This window comes from Crocuta crocuta, unplaced genomic scaffold (genome assembly GCF_008692635.1).
Source record: "Crocuta crocuta isolate KB4526 unplaced genomic scaffold, BGI_CrCroc_1.0 scaffold10, whole genome shotgun sequence".
Classification (NCBI taxonomy): Eukaryota; Metazoa; Chordata; class Mammalia; order Carnivora; family Hyaenidae; genus Crocuta; species Crocuta crocuta.
In genome coordinates this window covers 6046710-6063939 of record NW_027527551.1, presented here as the reverse complement: position 1 = coordinate 6063939, position 17230 = coordinate 6046710, and the positions used below count along the sequence as shown (strand labels likewise).

The following is a 17230-nucleotide window of genomic DNA, read 5'->3' as shown; positions in this document are numbered from 1 at the left end:
AGGAAAGGCAGAGAGGCAGGACTGTCCTATCTGAGGAATAGCAAGGAGGCAGTGTGGCTGGAGCAGATAGGAGGGAGAGTGACCCATCTTCTTCTGGAAAGAGATGCTGGGACAATGAGGTGTACGGGAGGTTTATTAGGGATATGCCTATGAAAGAACCGCGCAGGGGAAGCCATCAGGCCATTATGTAACCCGCAAACTATCTCTGGGGAGCTTCTGAGCAAGGATTGTCCAGTAGCAAAGCCTTGCCTTGGGCAGAAATGGCTGCCCCCTTGCACTACCTCCTTGCTCAGTTGATTGGGGGACCCCCCGCCCGAAGAGCATGATCTTCAATAGATAACTGAGAAGTCTCTGAAGGAGCCGGCCACTGGAGGCTGGCAGCTGACCACTCCCCTCGCCACAAGGCAGTGAGTGAATCCTTCCGTGAGGAAAAATCCAAGAGGGGCATCCCTGGGTCTGCCACCTTATAGGCGATTGTGAGTACTTTGTTTTTGCTCTGCCTGGGCTGAGAAGGTAAGGTTCCTGATAAGAGTGAAGCGCTGAAATAATCTGATTTTCATTTAAATAGGATCACTCTAGCTGAGTAGAATTTAGGAGAGCAATGGTGGGTGCAGGAAGACCAATTAAGAAGTGAGAGCAGGGGCGCCTGGGTGGCTCAGTCGGTTGAGCATCCAACTTCGGCTCAGGTCACGATCTCGCGGTTTGTGGGTTTGAGCCCCATGTCTGGCCCTGTGCTGCCAGCTCAGGGCCTGGAGACTGTTTCAGGTTCTGTGTCTCCCTCTCTCTGATCCTCCCCTGCTCATGCTCGCTCGCTCGCTCTCTCTCTCTCTCAGAAATAAATAAAACATTAAAAAAAAAAAAAGCAAAAAAAAAGCAAGAGCGGTATTTCAAGTGGTTCAGAAGCTTGATCCAGAGGTGGTTAGAAGTAGGTGGTCAGCATTTCAGGTATTTCTTGAAAGAGAACTGACAGAGTTTACTATCATACTTGATGGCAAACCAGTGGAGGCAATAAAGTCAGGAATAGGATAAGGACACTACGTAATATTGCACTTGAGCTTAAACAATGCAATTAAGTAAGATAAGTAAACAGTCTTCCAGTGTCCACCCCACTTACAGGGCTGTGTGTCCGCTGCAGAGCTGTGTCCACCTGTGTCTAATTCACACAAAGGCATGGATAGATAGCAGCCTATGTGCCCTTATCATAAAGCAACAACCCCTATTCCCCTTGGTAATCCTCATCAATAACCTGGAGCATATTGGAAACCCATTTCTGCAATTGGTTCAATGGCATGAGGGGCCCAAAATGGGGAAGAAGCATTCTCCAATTTTGGTTTATGGAACCATTATTATTCCCTTGGTAGAATCATTCTTCTCACCAGTGGCACAATGTCTAAATGAACAGAGTCCAAATTCACAAGGAGGGAAAACAAAATCATGAGATTTAATAGTAAATTAAATCCCACTACCACTTGGACCCCTGACCCATATTTTTGTCTGAGGAAAACAGTCCGGAATATTAGTCACTGGTTCAGAATATAAATTTCCAAATCTCTGGAGGTGTTTTCTCCCAGGCAGTGCTGTGACTAAGTCCTCTCTAGACTTGGCTTCAATACCTGGGGGCCTCGGCTACAGTTCTCCTACTGGAGCTTGCCACAGTCTTCTAGATCATTCTGACCTAGTGCTGACACATTGAGCATGAATTGGATCTGCTGGGTCCTACAGACCTATATCTGACAGGGCTCAGTCAGAGAAGCAGAGCCACCAGAAAATGGGGTTTCTTAAAGGATTTGACCTTCTGCAGTTATGGGAGCTGGTTACAGCAGTCGAGAGAGGCTGTCAGCTTTCCACCTGGAGCTGGGCCTGAAGGCTGCAGGACAGGCAGTTGGGAAGGAGAGATGGACAGGAAGTCATAGGATGAGCTGGAACTCATCCTGATGAGCAGGGATGGGACCTGCGTCAGTCTTTCTCTTTTCCAAGGCTCCAGTTCCAAGGGGTTGCAGCAAAAGCCTGAGCCCATTATCCCTGAGCTAAGTGTGCATGTGGCTCAGGAATCAGGGACTCCTAAAGGCGTTGAAGAAGCTGTGGGCCTGCCTGCTTGAGCCAGGAGACAGACACCAACTTGCCCGAGATGCAGCAGCATCTGGTACCCAAACCCTCCCTCAAAGCATGAAATAACAGTATGGTTCCTTGTCAGGGANGAGGGATGGGCATGGAGGAGGGCACTTGTGGGGATGAGCACTGGGTGTTATGTGGAAACTAATTTGACAATAAACTATTTGTAAAAAAAAATAAAATTGGGTCAAGTATGGATGTACTATTCAAATCTTAGAGTCTGAGGATCTAGTTGAGAGACATGTTTATTTCTCTTTCCTATTACAGGCCAAAGGGAAGGGGCCCAGGGTTGGAAGGGCAACTGCCATCCTCAGCACCAGACTAACCTCTGCAGATCCAAGTGGCAGTTTCCATTCTCCTTCTTTTCCAGCCAGGGGAAGGAGGGAAGGACCCAGGGCACACATACCGCTTCCTGTTGCAGGTGGAGGACTGCATTAGCTCCCCGCACTTGCAGGGAGAGCTGAGAAATGAGTCCAGCTGGCAGCCGTATGCTGAGCTAGAACTGAGGAGTCATGACATTGAAGGATAGGAGAATGGATAGTAAATATCAGCTGGCTGTCTCTGCTTTATCACCATTTTAACTCCATCCTGACTTTCTAAGAAAGGTCCAACTAAATAAAACCTGGATAATTAAGCAGGCATCTTCATGTTTTGTTTTGGGGACCTTTTGCCCATTTATTGTAATAATATATCCAATTATTTCTACCCCCTCCCCATTTCTCACTTAAATCCACATTTCTTAGGACTTGTGTATATTTTGTTATGCTGCCTTTTTTTTTTTTTTTTTTTTGAGAGAGAGAGGGAGAAGAAGAGGGAGGGGCAAAGAGAGAGGAAGAAAGAGAATCCCAAGCAGGTTCCACACTGTCAGTGCAAAGCCCAACACAGGTTTGAACTCACAAACTGTGACATCATTTAACCAACTGAGCCACCCGTGCACCCCATTGCTGCCTGGTTTTTGTTTTTGTTTTTGTTTTCTGTCCAATATGCTCAAGAGATTTTTCTCAAATAGGTGTTTAGGGTACATATTTTGTAGCATTAATGGAATCATAGAAGTAGAGCTAGAGAACTGAAGGGTTCTTTGGAGAGACTATTGAATCTAATCTCCTTATTTAATAGATAGCCAGATCTATTCACTCTGTGAATCAGCCCACAAATATTTTTCAAATACCGAGTATGTGGCAGATGCCTTTCTACGCACCTCATGATAAGAGGACACTAACATAGGGCTCTTCCTCTCAAAGAACTTATATTCTACTCTGGAGTGTACATTGCGTCAATTCCTTAAAATCCTGCTTCATGATTAGCTTTATTTTCTTTAAAGCAAAGATTTGCTGCCGAAACACAAAGTAACAAAATACAGGAAGATGAACTAGTTGAGTGTCTTCCACAACTTCAAGTGGCAGAAGATGAGTATGTGAACAAAACTGGAAAATTTGAAGAGCTCATTAATTTTATTACAGGTATGTATGAAGCTCTCAGTAATTGACGTTAAGCCCAGGTAAGGATTTCACTGCTGTCTCCTAACACATAGTAAGTCATCAATCACGAGCCAATGTTGAAATTCTATACGTTTTTCCCATCAACTGTTTCTTCTCTAGTTATTGCCTCATCTACTAATTTTTCTTCTCCTTTATACCACAGCCTTGGTGTTGCTCTGGTCAAATTTTTCCTTTTCTCTTTTAAAGACTTTAAAATTAAGAGTTAGTAGCAACTATGTAATGTGGTTTCTCTCTATACTTGGTAAAGGTAGAAATAGCTCCTTTATCTGCTACTATGTGGAATTTTTTTTCTGTTTCTTAACATGAATTTGAATATTCTGTCTTGTTCCAGCTATGACTTTAACCATTTATCATGTAGGTACTTCTCAGATTTTTTTCCTACTAACTCACCCTAAGGCAAAGATATATGAGTTTGTCTTAGATATGGAGGCTTTATAAAGGGTGTGAAATGTGTCTGAAAGGATGCTTATTTTACATTTTGCTACATGGACAAGTGTATTTAATATAAAAATGCTTATTTTCTCCAGAAAAACAGGATGTAATTGTCTAACTCTGCACCCAAAAGTCCATAGATCCAGAATCATCCCTGGAGTGTGAGCTTTGTCTTGCATTTGGGGAGCAGAGTATCATTAACCAACAAGTCCCAAATGGTTGTTAAGCAGAAAGGCTTCCAGAATTTCTGTTTTCTATATGATGGAAGAAGTAACACAGGAACCAGAAGGCCAGGATCAAAAGTTACAGAAAGGACTAGAATGGGAGCCAAAAAGTGTGCACTGTGATGGGAATAAACAGCTGGCAAAGATGAATATAGGGAGAAAAATCAAAATAGTCTGTGTCAAAAAGATAGAATCATATAGAAACCCAATATGTTGAAATGTAAAACAAGTATTTAAAAGTGAATAGTGGTGGGGCCACCTGGGTGGCTCAGTTGGTTAAGAGTTTGACTTTTTTTAAAAAATTTTATTTATTATTTTTTAAAATTTACATCCAAGTTAGCATATAGTGCAACAATGATTTCAGAAGTAGATTCCTTAATGGCCCTGACCCATTTAGCCCATCCCCCCTCCCACAACCCTTCCAGTTACCCTCTGTGTGTTCTCCGTATTTGAGAGTCTCTTATGTTTAGTCCCCCTCCCTGTTTTTGTATTCTTTTTGCTTCCCTTCCCTTATGTTCATCTGTTTTGTATCTTAAAGTCCTCATATGAGTGAAGTCATATGATATTTGTCTTTCTCTGACTATAAGTGTCTGACTCTTGACATTAGCCCAGGTCATGATCTCACGGTCATGAGACAGAGCCCCAAGTGGGGCTGAGTGCGGAGCATGGAGCCTGCTTGAGATTCTCTCTCCCCCTCTCCCTCTCTCCTGCTTGTGAGCATGCACACACATGCATATACTCTCTCAAAAATAAAAGTGAATAGTAATTGCCAAGGAAAGTGGTTTTTTGAGAATATAAGATTATGAGTACCTCGGATGATTCGTCTGGTTGCCATTCCTCAGATTCTCATTTAGTCAACTCAGATTTTCTTGGTCTTTTGCTACTTTTACGAAGAGTAATGAAACATATGTGCTCCATCCTCAATTTTCTATTCTCCCAACCTTCTTTCCATCCCTTCTTACATGAAGATGGAGGATATAAGAAACATTAGTTTGAAAATAAGCAATATATTTCCATATATTGCAAGTGCTGATTCTCTTAAGACAAAGAAAAGAGAAAACACTAAAGAACATAGAGAAAAGAGAGAAAGCCAAGAGAAAGGTAGAAAAGGGAACATAATAGCAATGCTCTCCAGAGAGTAGGAAAATATACTTCACCTGCCAGCAGTGGGACTTAGAGTATTAACTGGCTCAGGACTCATACAAAGCAATGTTGTGACTTATGACTTTCAGTTAAATATGATGGGTAAAACATGCCTCTATCTTTGCTCCCTAGTGAAATTTCATAAAAATGTGTGTAAAAGATTTTTTAGAGAAAAAAAATGACTACAAGTCAAGTACAGAGACTGGCAGAGAGATGTCTGCAGAAAATATATCAATAAATCTCTAGAAGGTAGAATTGGCTAGAGGTATTAACAGGCAGGGAAATGTGACTAGCAAGTGCCTGCAGAAAAGCACACCATGAAAGCAAGGCGTTCTCTTTATAGGGCCCAGCAAGTCTTGGACATTGGAGGACCCTGATACTGGGAAGCTGAGATGAGTCACAGGGTTGAAGATTGGTTGAAAATCTTTATAACAAGCAGTTAGACCCCCAGGTCAGATGCCATCTTCTGTGCAGCTGAGGGACTGTTCCTCGCAATGCTGGCAGAGAAGTTGGACTAAGGGCTTCTAAACTACAGGATCTCAGATATGACAGAGGACAGAAGACAGAGGTCTCTGCTATACAGAGACCCCCTTCCACAGCTGAACTTGATGAAGGCTGCCAGCTCGTTGTGTGTGACTGTTCTGTAATCCCTTCCCCACTCTCAAGAAGGAGATGGTTGGATTCTTCTCTAAGGAAACTAAACAGTTCCAGAGAAAAGCCCCACACAATCTAAACATTTGAAGATCCTCCAACAAAATGGCTGGTCCCTTCCTGATCACTATACAGTAAAGCCCACCCAGGAACTGAGCCTTTTAGTGCCTCATGCTTAAATAGGATTAGACAGTCAAAGATCACCAGACGCCTCAGGAAAAACTCCAATGTGAAAGGCAGAAACTAAAGTAGACAGAAAAACAGAAGTTGGTGGAAACATAGATAACACAAAGAATATAAGAATACTTTTAAAGATATATATTCTTAGAGAATATATATTCTCTATATATTATGCATAATGTATATATAGTCTATTAAAAATATACATTCTATTATAGAGAATATATCTTAAAGTTATACTCATAGAGAAAAAATATATTGCATGTATGAAAAAGAACAGAAAACAAGAAAGAGCTCTTAGAAATGAAAAATAGGGGCGCCTGGGTGGCTTGGTCGGTTAAGCGTCTGACTTTCGCTTAGGTCATGATCTCACGGTTCATGGGTTCGAGCCCCATGTCGGGCTCTGTGCTGACTGCCAGCTGAGAGCCTGGAGCCTGTTTCAGTCTGTGACTCCCTCTCTCTCTGACCCTCCCCTGCTCACGCTGTCTCTCTCTCTCTCCTAGAGATAAGTAAAACATTAAAAAAAAATTTAAAAAAAATGAAAAATATAACAACCAAAATTTTATTAAAAATTTTTGTTTATTAATTTTTTAAATGTTTTATTTATTTTTTGAGAGACATCTTGAGCAGGGGAGGGTCAGAGAAAGAGGGAGACACAGAATCTGAAAACAGGCTTCAAGGCTCTGAGCTGTCAGCACAGAGCCCCACATGGGGGCTTGAACCCACGAACTGTGAGATCATGACCTGAGCCAAGGTCGGACGCTCAACCAACTGAGCCACCCAGGTGCCCCTTGATTATTTTTAAGAGAGAGAGAAGGAGGGAAGGAGGGGGAGAGAGAGCATGAGCAGGAGAGAGAGGGAGACACAGCCCTGACACAGGGCTTGAACTCATGAGCAGTGAGATCATGACCTGAGCCAACGTCAGACGCTTAACAGACTGAACCATTCAGGCACCCCTAACAACCAAAAATTTTAAATTTAATAGGATTCTAACAAAAGGAAATCGCTCCAAAAATAGAACAAAAAGTAAGGAGTTGAGGAACAGGATAAAAGAGTAAAAAAATTAGAAGACTATTCTGAGATGTTGAATACTCGCTAGGAAGGCCAGAAAAAAAAAAATGGAAAGGATAAAATTATCCAAGAAATAATACAAAAATATTTCTTAGAATTGGAGAATATGAATTTCCTATTTTAAAAGGCCCATCAAATTCTCCAGTGCAATTTCTAGAAGAAAAAGCAGTAAGTCACATCACTGTGGGATTTCAGGCTAAAAGGAATATTTCAAAGGCTTTTAGAGAGAAAAAGCCGATCGCATACAAAAGATTAGCGATCAGAATGGTTTTAGGCTTCTTAACTGTACTATTATACTAAAAGAAGACATTGCCTTCAGAATTCTGAGAGAAAATAATATCTAACATTAGATACCCATCCAAACTATTAGTCAAGTATATATAGAGAATAGAGACACATTTAGGTATATAAGATCTCAAAGTATCTCATTTACTCTGTCTCAGGAAGCCAGTACAGAATTTGTTTGGGATAAATTAAGAAAGAAATTCAGGAAATAGGAGGTCCAACATAAGGTGAATGCAAAGGAAAGTCCCAAGTGTTCAGAAAACAGAAGGCAGTGGGGGAGGGAAGAGATATGAAACTGGTAGATCACCCAAGGTGTTTGACCACGTGGGATGTAATATTTGGAAAGATTTTATAATTCTATTATACATTTTGATATGAATTAATGTATTCATGGAACACTAAGCAAATATAAAATGAGGCTATTTTTAGCTCCAGGAAAAACAAAAAGTGGTACAGGAGAGGAGGTATAATCATACTACACCATTTGTCTCATCTGTGAATGTTTACATTGTCGTAATGATCCAAAGAGTTAAAATTAGGGACACCCGACTGGCTTAGTTGGTAGAGAATGTGACTCTTGATCTAAGATTCTTGATCGAGCCGCATGTTGGGTGTAAAGATTACTCAAAAATAAAATCTTTTTTAAAAATACCATTAAAATATATTTTAAAAACACATGACTTTATGGAGAGGTTAGAAGTATGTGTGGGGGGTGTAGGGATGAGAGTATGTGTGCTTCCTTCTATATCTGGAAGAAAATAGAAAATGTCTTAAAATGCCAAGTCAAGAAATAGCCATATAAGCATTTTTAAGAAAATAGAAGAAGAAAAAGTTAAGATGAGTTTAAAAAATTGTTGATTCTGAGGAGTCAAACAGAGTGGTGGGCACTGCATTGGAAACACCTGACTTCTGGTTTTTGTTATAATCCTTATAATAGTATTTGACTTTTTTTTTAAGTTTCTTTATTTATTTTGAGAGAGAGAACCAGCCGGGAGGGGGCAGAGAGGGGGGACAGAGGATGTGAAGCAGACTCTGCTGACAGTAGAGAGCCTGATGAGGGGCTCAAACTCACAAACTGGGAGAACATGACCTGTATCAAAATCAGACACTTAACCGACTGAACCAGTCAGGTGCCCCATAGTATTTGACTTTTAAAACTAGACATGTGCCTTATTTTGATTAATTTTTTTAAACATTGTGGGCAGTTATTTTTTTCTTTTTTTTTTTATAGCACAAAAGCAGGAGCAGAATTTAATGAACAATTCCATTTCTCAAATGGCAAGAGACTTTTCAAGATTTTGTAGCAACTTGGTAAAGAGTCAACATATTCATTCTTTCTTTTATTGGAATACCGGTATATACAAACCATAATACAGAGTGTGTGCATGTGTATACAGAGAGCAAGACTCTAGATGCAAGGAACATGTAATCATGGGGAAATCCTTGGGTCGGGGGGGGCTCAGTTTTCTTATTTCTAAGGTAGAGATGGGATGATGCTCTCCATGGTTCTTTTTATATCGCTTATTCTGTTAAATTCCTATGAAGATTAGGATAAATGCACAGAGATTGCAGCGATAGGGAGGGAGTAGAAGAAATGAGAGCTGGTAAAGAGATATTTACTACCTTTATAAAATTTATAATCAGTAATTAATGATAAACATGTATATATAGAGTTGGTTACTTAAAAATAGAACATTCTATTTTTTTAGAAGCATTGATATCAAAAGTAACTTTTAACGTGTGGGTGTAGAGAAATATGAAGGGAAAAAGAACTAGTAAGTATATATGCAATTCTATTTTCTTCATAAGATGTTGCTAGTGATGATTATACAGTGAATAAAGATTATGTGATTTGTGACAGTATAATAATAGCTGATAACCAAATAGAACATTCCGTAGAAAATTCTGAAAAATCGATAAAATTACATTCCTTTCTTTTCAAAAAATATTAAATCCTCACTGAAAAAGCCTCAATAAATTTCACTCTCCTCTTCTCCATTTTTGCCATACAGTTGTTCACATATCAAATTTGTAAAGTTGTTTCAACAACTCATTTGTCTTCATATGGGGTTCATGGACTTGCTTCCCAGAGTTTATGAGTAAATTACCATGAATCGACTTTGGAGTTTTATTTATTTTTTATTCACGTATAATTAACATACAGTGTTATATTAGTTTTGGGTGTACAATTTAATCATTCAGCAATACTATCCATTACTCAATGCTCATCCCAATAAGTATACTCTTAATCCCCTTCATTTACCTCACTCATCCTACACCCATTCTAGCAACTAACAGTTTGTTCTCTGTTATTTAAGTGTCGGGGGGGGTGTCATCTCTCTTTTTTCTTTTTTTCTTTTTCTTAAATGCCACGTAAGAGTGAAATGTTATGGTATTTGTCTTTCTCTGACTTATTTCACTTAGCATTATATAGTCTAGGTCCATCCACCTTGCCACAAATGGAAAGATCTCATTCATTTTAATGACTGAGTAACATTCCATTGTACATATATACTTCATCTTCTAAATCCATTTATCCATGGGCTCTTTGGTTGCTTCCATATCTTGGTTATTGTTTAATAATGCTGCAATAAACATAGGAGATAGATATAAATATAGATATATATAGAGAGAGATATAGATATAGATATATCACTCTGAATTAGCATTTTCATATTCTTTGGGCAAATATCCAGTAGTGCAATTGCTGGATTGCACGGTAGTTCTATTTTTAATTTTTTGAGGAATCTCCATACTGTTTTCCACAGCGGCTGCACCAGTTTGCATTCTTACCAACAGTGCCCAAGTGTTCCTTTTTCTCCACATCCTTGCCAATAGTTGTTGTTTGTTGAGTTTTTTATTTTAGCCATTCTGACTGGTGTGAAGTGATATCTCATGGTTGGGGGGGGGGTTATGCTTATTTATTTTGAGAGGGAGTGAGCACAAGTGGGGGGATGGTAGAGAGGGAGATAGGGAATCCCAAGCAGACTCTGCGCTGCCAGTGCACAACTTGAGGAGGGGCTTGACCCCACAAACTGTCATGACCTGAAATGAAGAGTCAGATGCTCAACTGACTGAGTCACCCAGGCACCCCACTCATGGTTTTGGTTTGCATTTCCCTAATGATGGGTGATGTTGAGCGTCATTTGATGTGTCTGTTGGCCATCTGTATGTCTTTGGAGAAATGTCTGTTCATGTCTTTTACCCATTTTTATATTGGATTACCTGGGGTTTTTTTTTTTTATTGTTGAGTTGTAGAAGTTCTTTATATTTTTGGATGCTAAGCCTCCATTGAATATGTCATTTACAAATATCTCCTTCTCTTCATTAGGCTGTCTTTCAGTTTTGTTGATTGTTTCATTTACTTTGTGGAAGCTTTTTATTTTGATGTAGTCCCAATAGTTTACTTTGGCTTTTGTTTCCCTTGCCTCAGGTGCTGATGTCAGAGAAATTACTGCCTGTGCTCTCTTCTAGGATTTTTATGGTTTCAGGTTTTACATTAGGTCTGTAATGTATTTTGAGTTTATTTTTGTCTATGGTGTAAGAAAGTGGTCCAGTTTCATTCTTTTGCATGTAGATGTTCAGTTTTCCTACCGCCATTTATTGAAAAGACTGTCTTTTGCATATTCTTGCTTCCCTTGTCAAAGGTTCATTGACCATATAATTGTGTATTAATTTCTGGTCTCTCTGTTCTGATGGTCTATATGTCTATTTCTGTGCCAGTACCATACCGTTTTGATTACTACAAAACAGTAGTTATTAGTAGTATATCTTATAGTGTATGAAATCTGTGATTTCAAGATCTAGTAGTATATCTTTGTAGTATATCTTGAAATCTGTGATTGTGATGCCTCCATTTCTTTTTATGATTGCTTTGGCTATGCAGGATCTCTTGTGGTTCCATACAAATTTTAGGATTGTTTAATTCTAGCTCTGTGAAAAATGCTGTTGGTATTTTGATAAGAATTGCATTAAATCTGTGGATTGCTATGGGTAGTATGGACATTTTAACAATATTTCTCACAGTCCATGAGTGTGGAATATCTTTCCATTTGTTTCTGTCATCTTCAGTTTCTTTCACTGGTGTTTTATAATCCAGGTCTTTCACCTCCATGGTTGAGTTTTTTCCTAGGTATTTTATTATTTTTGGTGCAGTTGTAAATGGGATTGTTTTCTTAATTTCTCTTTCTGCTACTTCATTATTGGTGTATAGAAATGCAATGGGTTGTATACTGATTTTGTATCCTGCAAACTTAATCCAGTTATCAGTTTTAGTAGTTTTTTGGTGGATTCTTCAGGGTTTTTATATGGAGTATCACGCCATCTGCGAATAGTGACATTTTTGCTTTTTCCTTACCTTATGTTCCCTTCACACCTTCGTTGAGGATTTTGATCATGAATGGATACTGCACTTTGTCGAATGCTTTTTCTGCATCTATTGAAATGATTATATGATCATATCGTTTTTCTCCATTCCTTTGTTGATGTGGTATATCATGTTAATTTATTTGCAAATATTGAACCACATTTGCATCCCAGCAATAAATCCCACTTGATCCTGGTGAATCATTTTTTAATGTACTCTTGGATCCAGTTTGCTGATGTTTTGTTGAAGATTCCTGCATCTCTCTTCATCAGAGATACTGATCTGTAGCTTCCTTTTTTTATAGCGTCTTTATTTGGTTTTGGTATCAGGTGATACTGGCCTCATAGAATGAATTGGGAAGCTTTCCTTCTTTTTCTATTTTTTTGGAATAGTTTGAGAAGAATAGGTATTAACTTTTCTTTGCATGTTTGATAGAATTTACTTGTGAAGCCATCTGGTCCTGGACCAGATGTTTGTTGGGAGCTTTTAATTGCTGATTCAAGTGCATTGCTGGTAATCAATCTGCTCAAAATTTCTATTTCTTCCTGATTTCGTTGTAGGAAGTCATATATTTCTAGGAATGCTTCCATTTCTTCTAGGTTCTCTAATCTGTTGGTATATGAGTTTTCAAGATATTCTCCTACAATCCTTTTTATTTCTGTGGTTATTCTCCTCTTTCATTTCTGATTTTGTTTGTGTCCTTTCTCCCTCCCTCCATCCATCTCCCTCTCCCTCCGNCTCTCTTTCTCTCTCTCTCTCTCCCCCCCCCCCATCTCTCTCTCTCCCTCTCCTTCTCTGTCTCTTTATTTTTTATTTATGATGAGTCTGGCCAAAGATTGATCAATTTTGTTGATCTTTTCAAAGAACCAGCTCCTGACTTCACTAATCTGTTCTATTGTTTTTTAGTTTCTATTTCATTTATTTCTGCTCTATTCTTTATTTCCTTCTTTCTACTGGTTTTGGGCTTTGTTCTTTTTCTAGCTCCTTTATGCGTATGATTAGGTTGTTTGAGTTTTTTCTATCTTCTTGAAGAAGGCTTCTATTGCTATAAACTGCCCTCTTAGGATAGCTTTTGCTGCATATCAAAAATTTTGGACTGTTATGTTTTCATTTTTCATTTCTCTCCATGTATTTTTTAATTTCCTCTTTGATTTCTAGGTTGACCCAGTCATTGTTTAGTAGCATTTTGCTTAAACTCCATGTGTTTGTGTTCCTTCCAGATTTTCCTTGTGGTTGATTTCTAATTTCATAGCATTGTGATCAGAAAGGATGCATGGCAATGACTTCAGTCTTTCTGAATTTAATGAGACTTGCTTTGTGGCCTAATGTGTGATTTATTCTGGTAAATGTTCCATGTGCACTTGAAAGGGATTTGTATTCCACTGTTTTAGGATGGAATATTCTGAATATATCTGTTAAATCTATCTGGTCCAATACGTCATTCAAAGCCACTGTTTCCTTACTGATTTTCTGTTTGGATGATCTATCCATTGATGTAAGTGGGGTGTTTAAGTCTCCTACTATTATTCTATTACTATTGATTACTTTCTTGTATTTGTTATTAACTGCTATATATATGGGTCTTCCATGTTGGGTGCAAAGGTATTTACAAATATCTTCATGTTTGATTGTTCCCTTTGTGATTACATAGTATCTTTATCTCTTGTTAGAGTCTTTGTTTTAAAGTCTATTTTGTCCAGTATAAGTATTACTACCTTGACTTTCTTTTCACTTTCATTTGCATGATAAATACTTTTCCATCACTTTTAATCTGCATGTATCTTCAGGTCTGAAGTGAGTCTCTTATAGGCAGCATATTGATGAGTCTTGCTTTTTTAATCCATTCCGTCACCCTGCAGTCTTTTGATTGGAGTGTTACATTCAAAGTAATTATTGATAGGTCTGTACTTCTAGTGATTTTGTTATTTGTATGGTTGTTCTGTAATTCTTCTGTGTTTTTATTTTCTCTTGCTTTATTCTCACAGTATGCTGGCTTTTTTAAGTAATACACTTGAATTTTTTCTGGGAGGTTTTTTTTCTGTTTGTTTGTTTGTTTGTTTTACATATCTATTACCGGTTCTTGATATGTGGTTACCATTAGGTTTATGTGTAACGTCTTATACATGTAGAAGTCTATATTAAGTTGATAGTCACTTAAGTTTGAATCTATTCTAATAAAGTACTAAAGTTTTACTCCCTCCCCCTGCCCNTTAGGTTTAGGTGTAACATCTTATACATGTAGAAGTCTATATTAAGTTGATAGTCACTTAAGTTTGAATCTATTCTAAAAGTACTAAAGTTTTACTCCCTCCCCCTGCCTGAATATTTTAGGTATGTGTTATTATACTTTATATCCTTTTATTTTGTGAATCCCTTAACTGATTTATATAGATATGCTTATTTCTACTACTTTTGTGCTTCCCACTTTTCTTAGTTACTTCTTTGAGTGCTGTTTCCTATCCACTCAAAGAACTCACAATTTCTTGTAAGGCTGGTTTAGCGGTCATAAACTCCTTTAATGGTTGATTGCCTGGGAAACTCTTTATGTCTCCTTTTTTCTGAATGATAGCCTTCCTGAGTAGATTATTCTTGGATGCAGGCTTTTTCCCTTTAGCACTTTGAATATATCAGCTACTCTCTTCTGGTCTGCAAATGATTATGCTGAAAAATCAGCTGATGGCCTTATGGGGTTTTCCTTGTATGCAACTGTTTCCTTTTTCTTGCTGCTTTAAATATTCTCTCTTTATCACTGCTTTTGCCTCTTTAATTACTATGTGTCTTTTTTAACTTTATTTTTTTCAAGTTTATTTACTTATTTTTGAAAGAGAGAGAGAGAGGGGGGCACCTGGGTGATTCAGTCAGTTGAGCGTCTGACTTCAGCTCAGATCATGATCTCATGGTTGTGGGTTCGAGCCCTGGAGCCTGCTTTGGATTCTGTGTCTACCTCTCTCTGCCCCTTCCCTGTTTGTGCTCTGTTTCTCAAAAAATAAATAAACGTAAAAAAAATGTTTTAAATGAAAGAGAGTGAGCGAGCATGTAAGTAGGGCAGAGGCAGAGAGAGAGTGAGAATCCCAAGCAAGCTCTGCACTGTCACCACAGAGCCCGACATGGGGCTCAAACTCACAAACTGCAAGATTATGACCTAAGCCAAAGTTGGATGCTTAACCAACTGAGCCACTGAGGTGCCTCTACTATGTATCTTGATGTGCACATCTGTGGATTGATTTTTGGGGGTGCTCTCTGTGCATCCTGGATCTGGGTATCTGTTTCCTTCCCCAGGTTAGTGATGTTTTCAACTCCTGTATTTTCAAATAAGTTTTCTGCCCTCTTTTCTTTTCTTCTCTTGGGATCCTTATATTACAAATGTTTTAATGCTTGATGGTGTCATTGAGTTTCCTTAATCTATTTTCATTTTTGTTAGTTTTTTCTCTCTCTCCTGTTCACCTTGATTGCTTCCCATTACTCTATCCTCCATGTCACTGATCCATTCTTCTGCTTTCTCTAGTCTACTATATATTCCCGCTAGCATATTTTTTATTTCAGTTCTTGTGTTCTTCATCTCTGATTTTCTTTTATGTTTTCTCTTTGTTGAGGATCTCACTGGGGCCCTCCACTCTTTTCTCCAGTCCAGTGACTGTCTTTATGACCATTAATTTAAATTCTGTCAGGTATATTACTTATTTCCATTTCACTTAGGTCTCTTGCTGTGATATTGTCCTATTCTTTCATTTGGATCATATTCCTCTATCTCCTCACTTTGACAAACTCTGGGTATCTGTTCCTCTGTATCAAGAAAGTCAGCTGCATATCCTGATCTTGAAAGCAGTGGCCTTATGAAGAAGAGTCCTGTAGTGCCCTGTAGTGCAATGTCTCTTCTGCACAAGAACCTGGCACTTCAGGGGTGTCTCCTATGTGTGTTGTGCATGCCCTACTTCTCTGTTGGAGTCACATTTGCCTTCAGTCCGGTGTCTTCAGTGGCTCTCTCTGCCTGCTGTGGGCAGGACTTGGTCCCTGTGTTGTTCATGGGCCAGGCTGGGGATGCTGTGGGCTTGAGCTGAGTCAGACCAGGCATTTGCCAGAGGTGTGGTAGTACTGAACTGCAAGGGGCTCTCCCTTTCAATGTCCTCTGAGAAGCTTTCATTGGTGGGTGGGGCCTGAAGGTGGACCAGATGTCTGCCCCCAGCCCACTGCTGGGGTTTCAGCCTGGTGTATGTGGTCATCTTCCCCCTCCCAGGAACAGGAGTCACTTTGGAGTGGTGCTGGCCCCACTGGGGCTGCTTGCACACTGTAAGCTTATGGCACCACTTTGGATGGACTCCTGCCAAGGACAAGTCCGTAAGAGAATGTGGGGGTGGGATCACATTGTTATAAAGTTGTGCACTGGTCTGGTGTGGGAGAGGACTTGTGGCCTAGAGAACTGCCGAGGGCTGCTCTGCAGAAAATGTGAGGCTGGGGCGTGTGGTGCCAGCAAGGTCACTGCCAGTCTGCTGTGGGAGGGGACCTGGAGCCACTTAGAAAACTGCCTCACCAGGTTGGAGGGGAGAGGTTCAAGGAAGAATATAGGGGTGGGCTGTACCATTAACAAACTAGGTGGAGAGTATTCGGCTGTGCTGGTTCCTGAGGGTGTTTGTATATCTAGTCTGATGGTGGGGGTAGGAAGGGAAATGGTGCTTGCCAGCTCTGTTGTTCTTGGAGAAATCTCTCAACCATCCCTGTCCTTACAGCACAGCTCTGAGATTAGTAAATAACTACCCTTCTGTATGCCCCCAGGCAATTTTTAAAAAATAAGCTAATTAAAAAAAACTTAAAAAAAAAATTTCTGAGAGAGAAAGACAGCATGAGCAGGGGAGGGTGAGAAAGAGAGGGAGGCACAGAATCCGAAGCAGGCTCCAGGCTCTGAGCTAGCCGTCAGCACACAGCCCAATGCGGGGCTTGAACCCATGAGCTGTGAGATCATGACCTGAGCTGAAGCCGGAGGCTTAACTGACTGAGCCATCCAGGTGCCCTACCCCAGGCATTTTTCAAACAGCTGCTTCCATGCCACGTCTCAGCTGGGCTGTTTGTTGTGCTTTGTCTTTAAGGGCAGGGACTCAGTTTTCTATTGTTCTCTAGTCATCCCAGAGCCCAACCCACTGATCTGTAAACCCACTAATTGTAAGAACTCACAAAGTTAGGCCCATCTGGTTGTCAAAGCCATATGTTATGGGAATATGTCTTCCTAATGCTGGTCCCCCTTGCTTGGGGTGCCTGGTGAGGAGTATTTTTCT

At 39.7% G+C, this 17230-nt stretch overlaps 1 protein-coding gene across 4 annotated transcripts in view; it reads left to right on the top strand.

Moving 5' to 3' along the window:
• Window positions 1–17230, top strand: part of CCDC175 (coiled-coil domain containing 175) — a 71030-nt gene that overhangs the window by 35224 nt on the left and 18576 nt on the right. For all 4 annotated transcript variants that reach the window (XM_077768844.1, XM_077768835.1, XM_077768853.1 and 1 more), the window contains 2 exons: window positions 3434–3572; window positions 8829–8908. In XM_077768844.1, the coding sequence (XP_077624970.1) occupies window positions 3434–3572; window positions 8829–8908 (219 nt within the window). The remainder of the gene's footprint in view (window positions 1–3433; window positions 3573–8828; window positions 8909–17230) is intronic.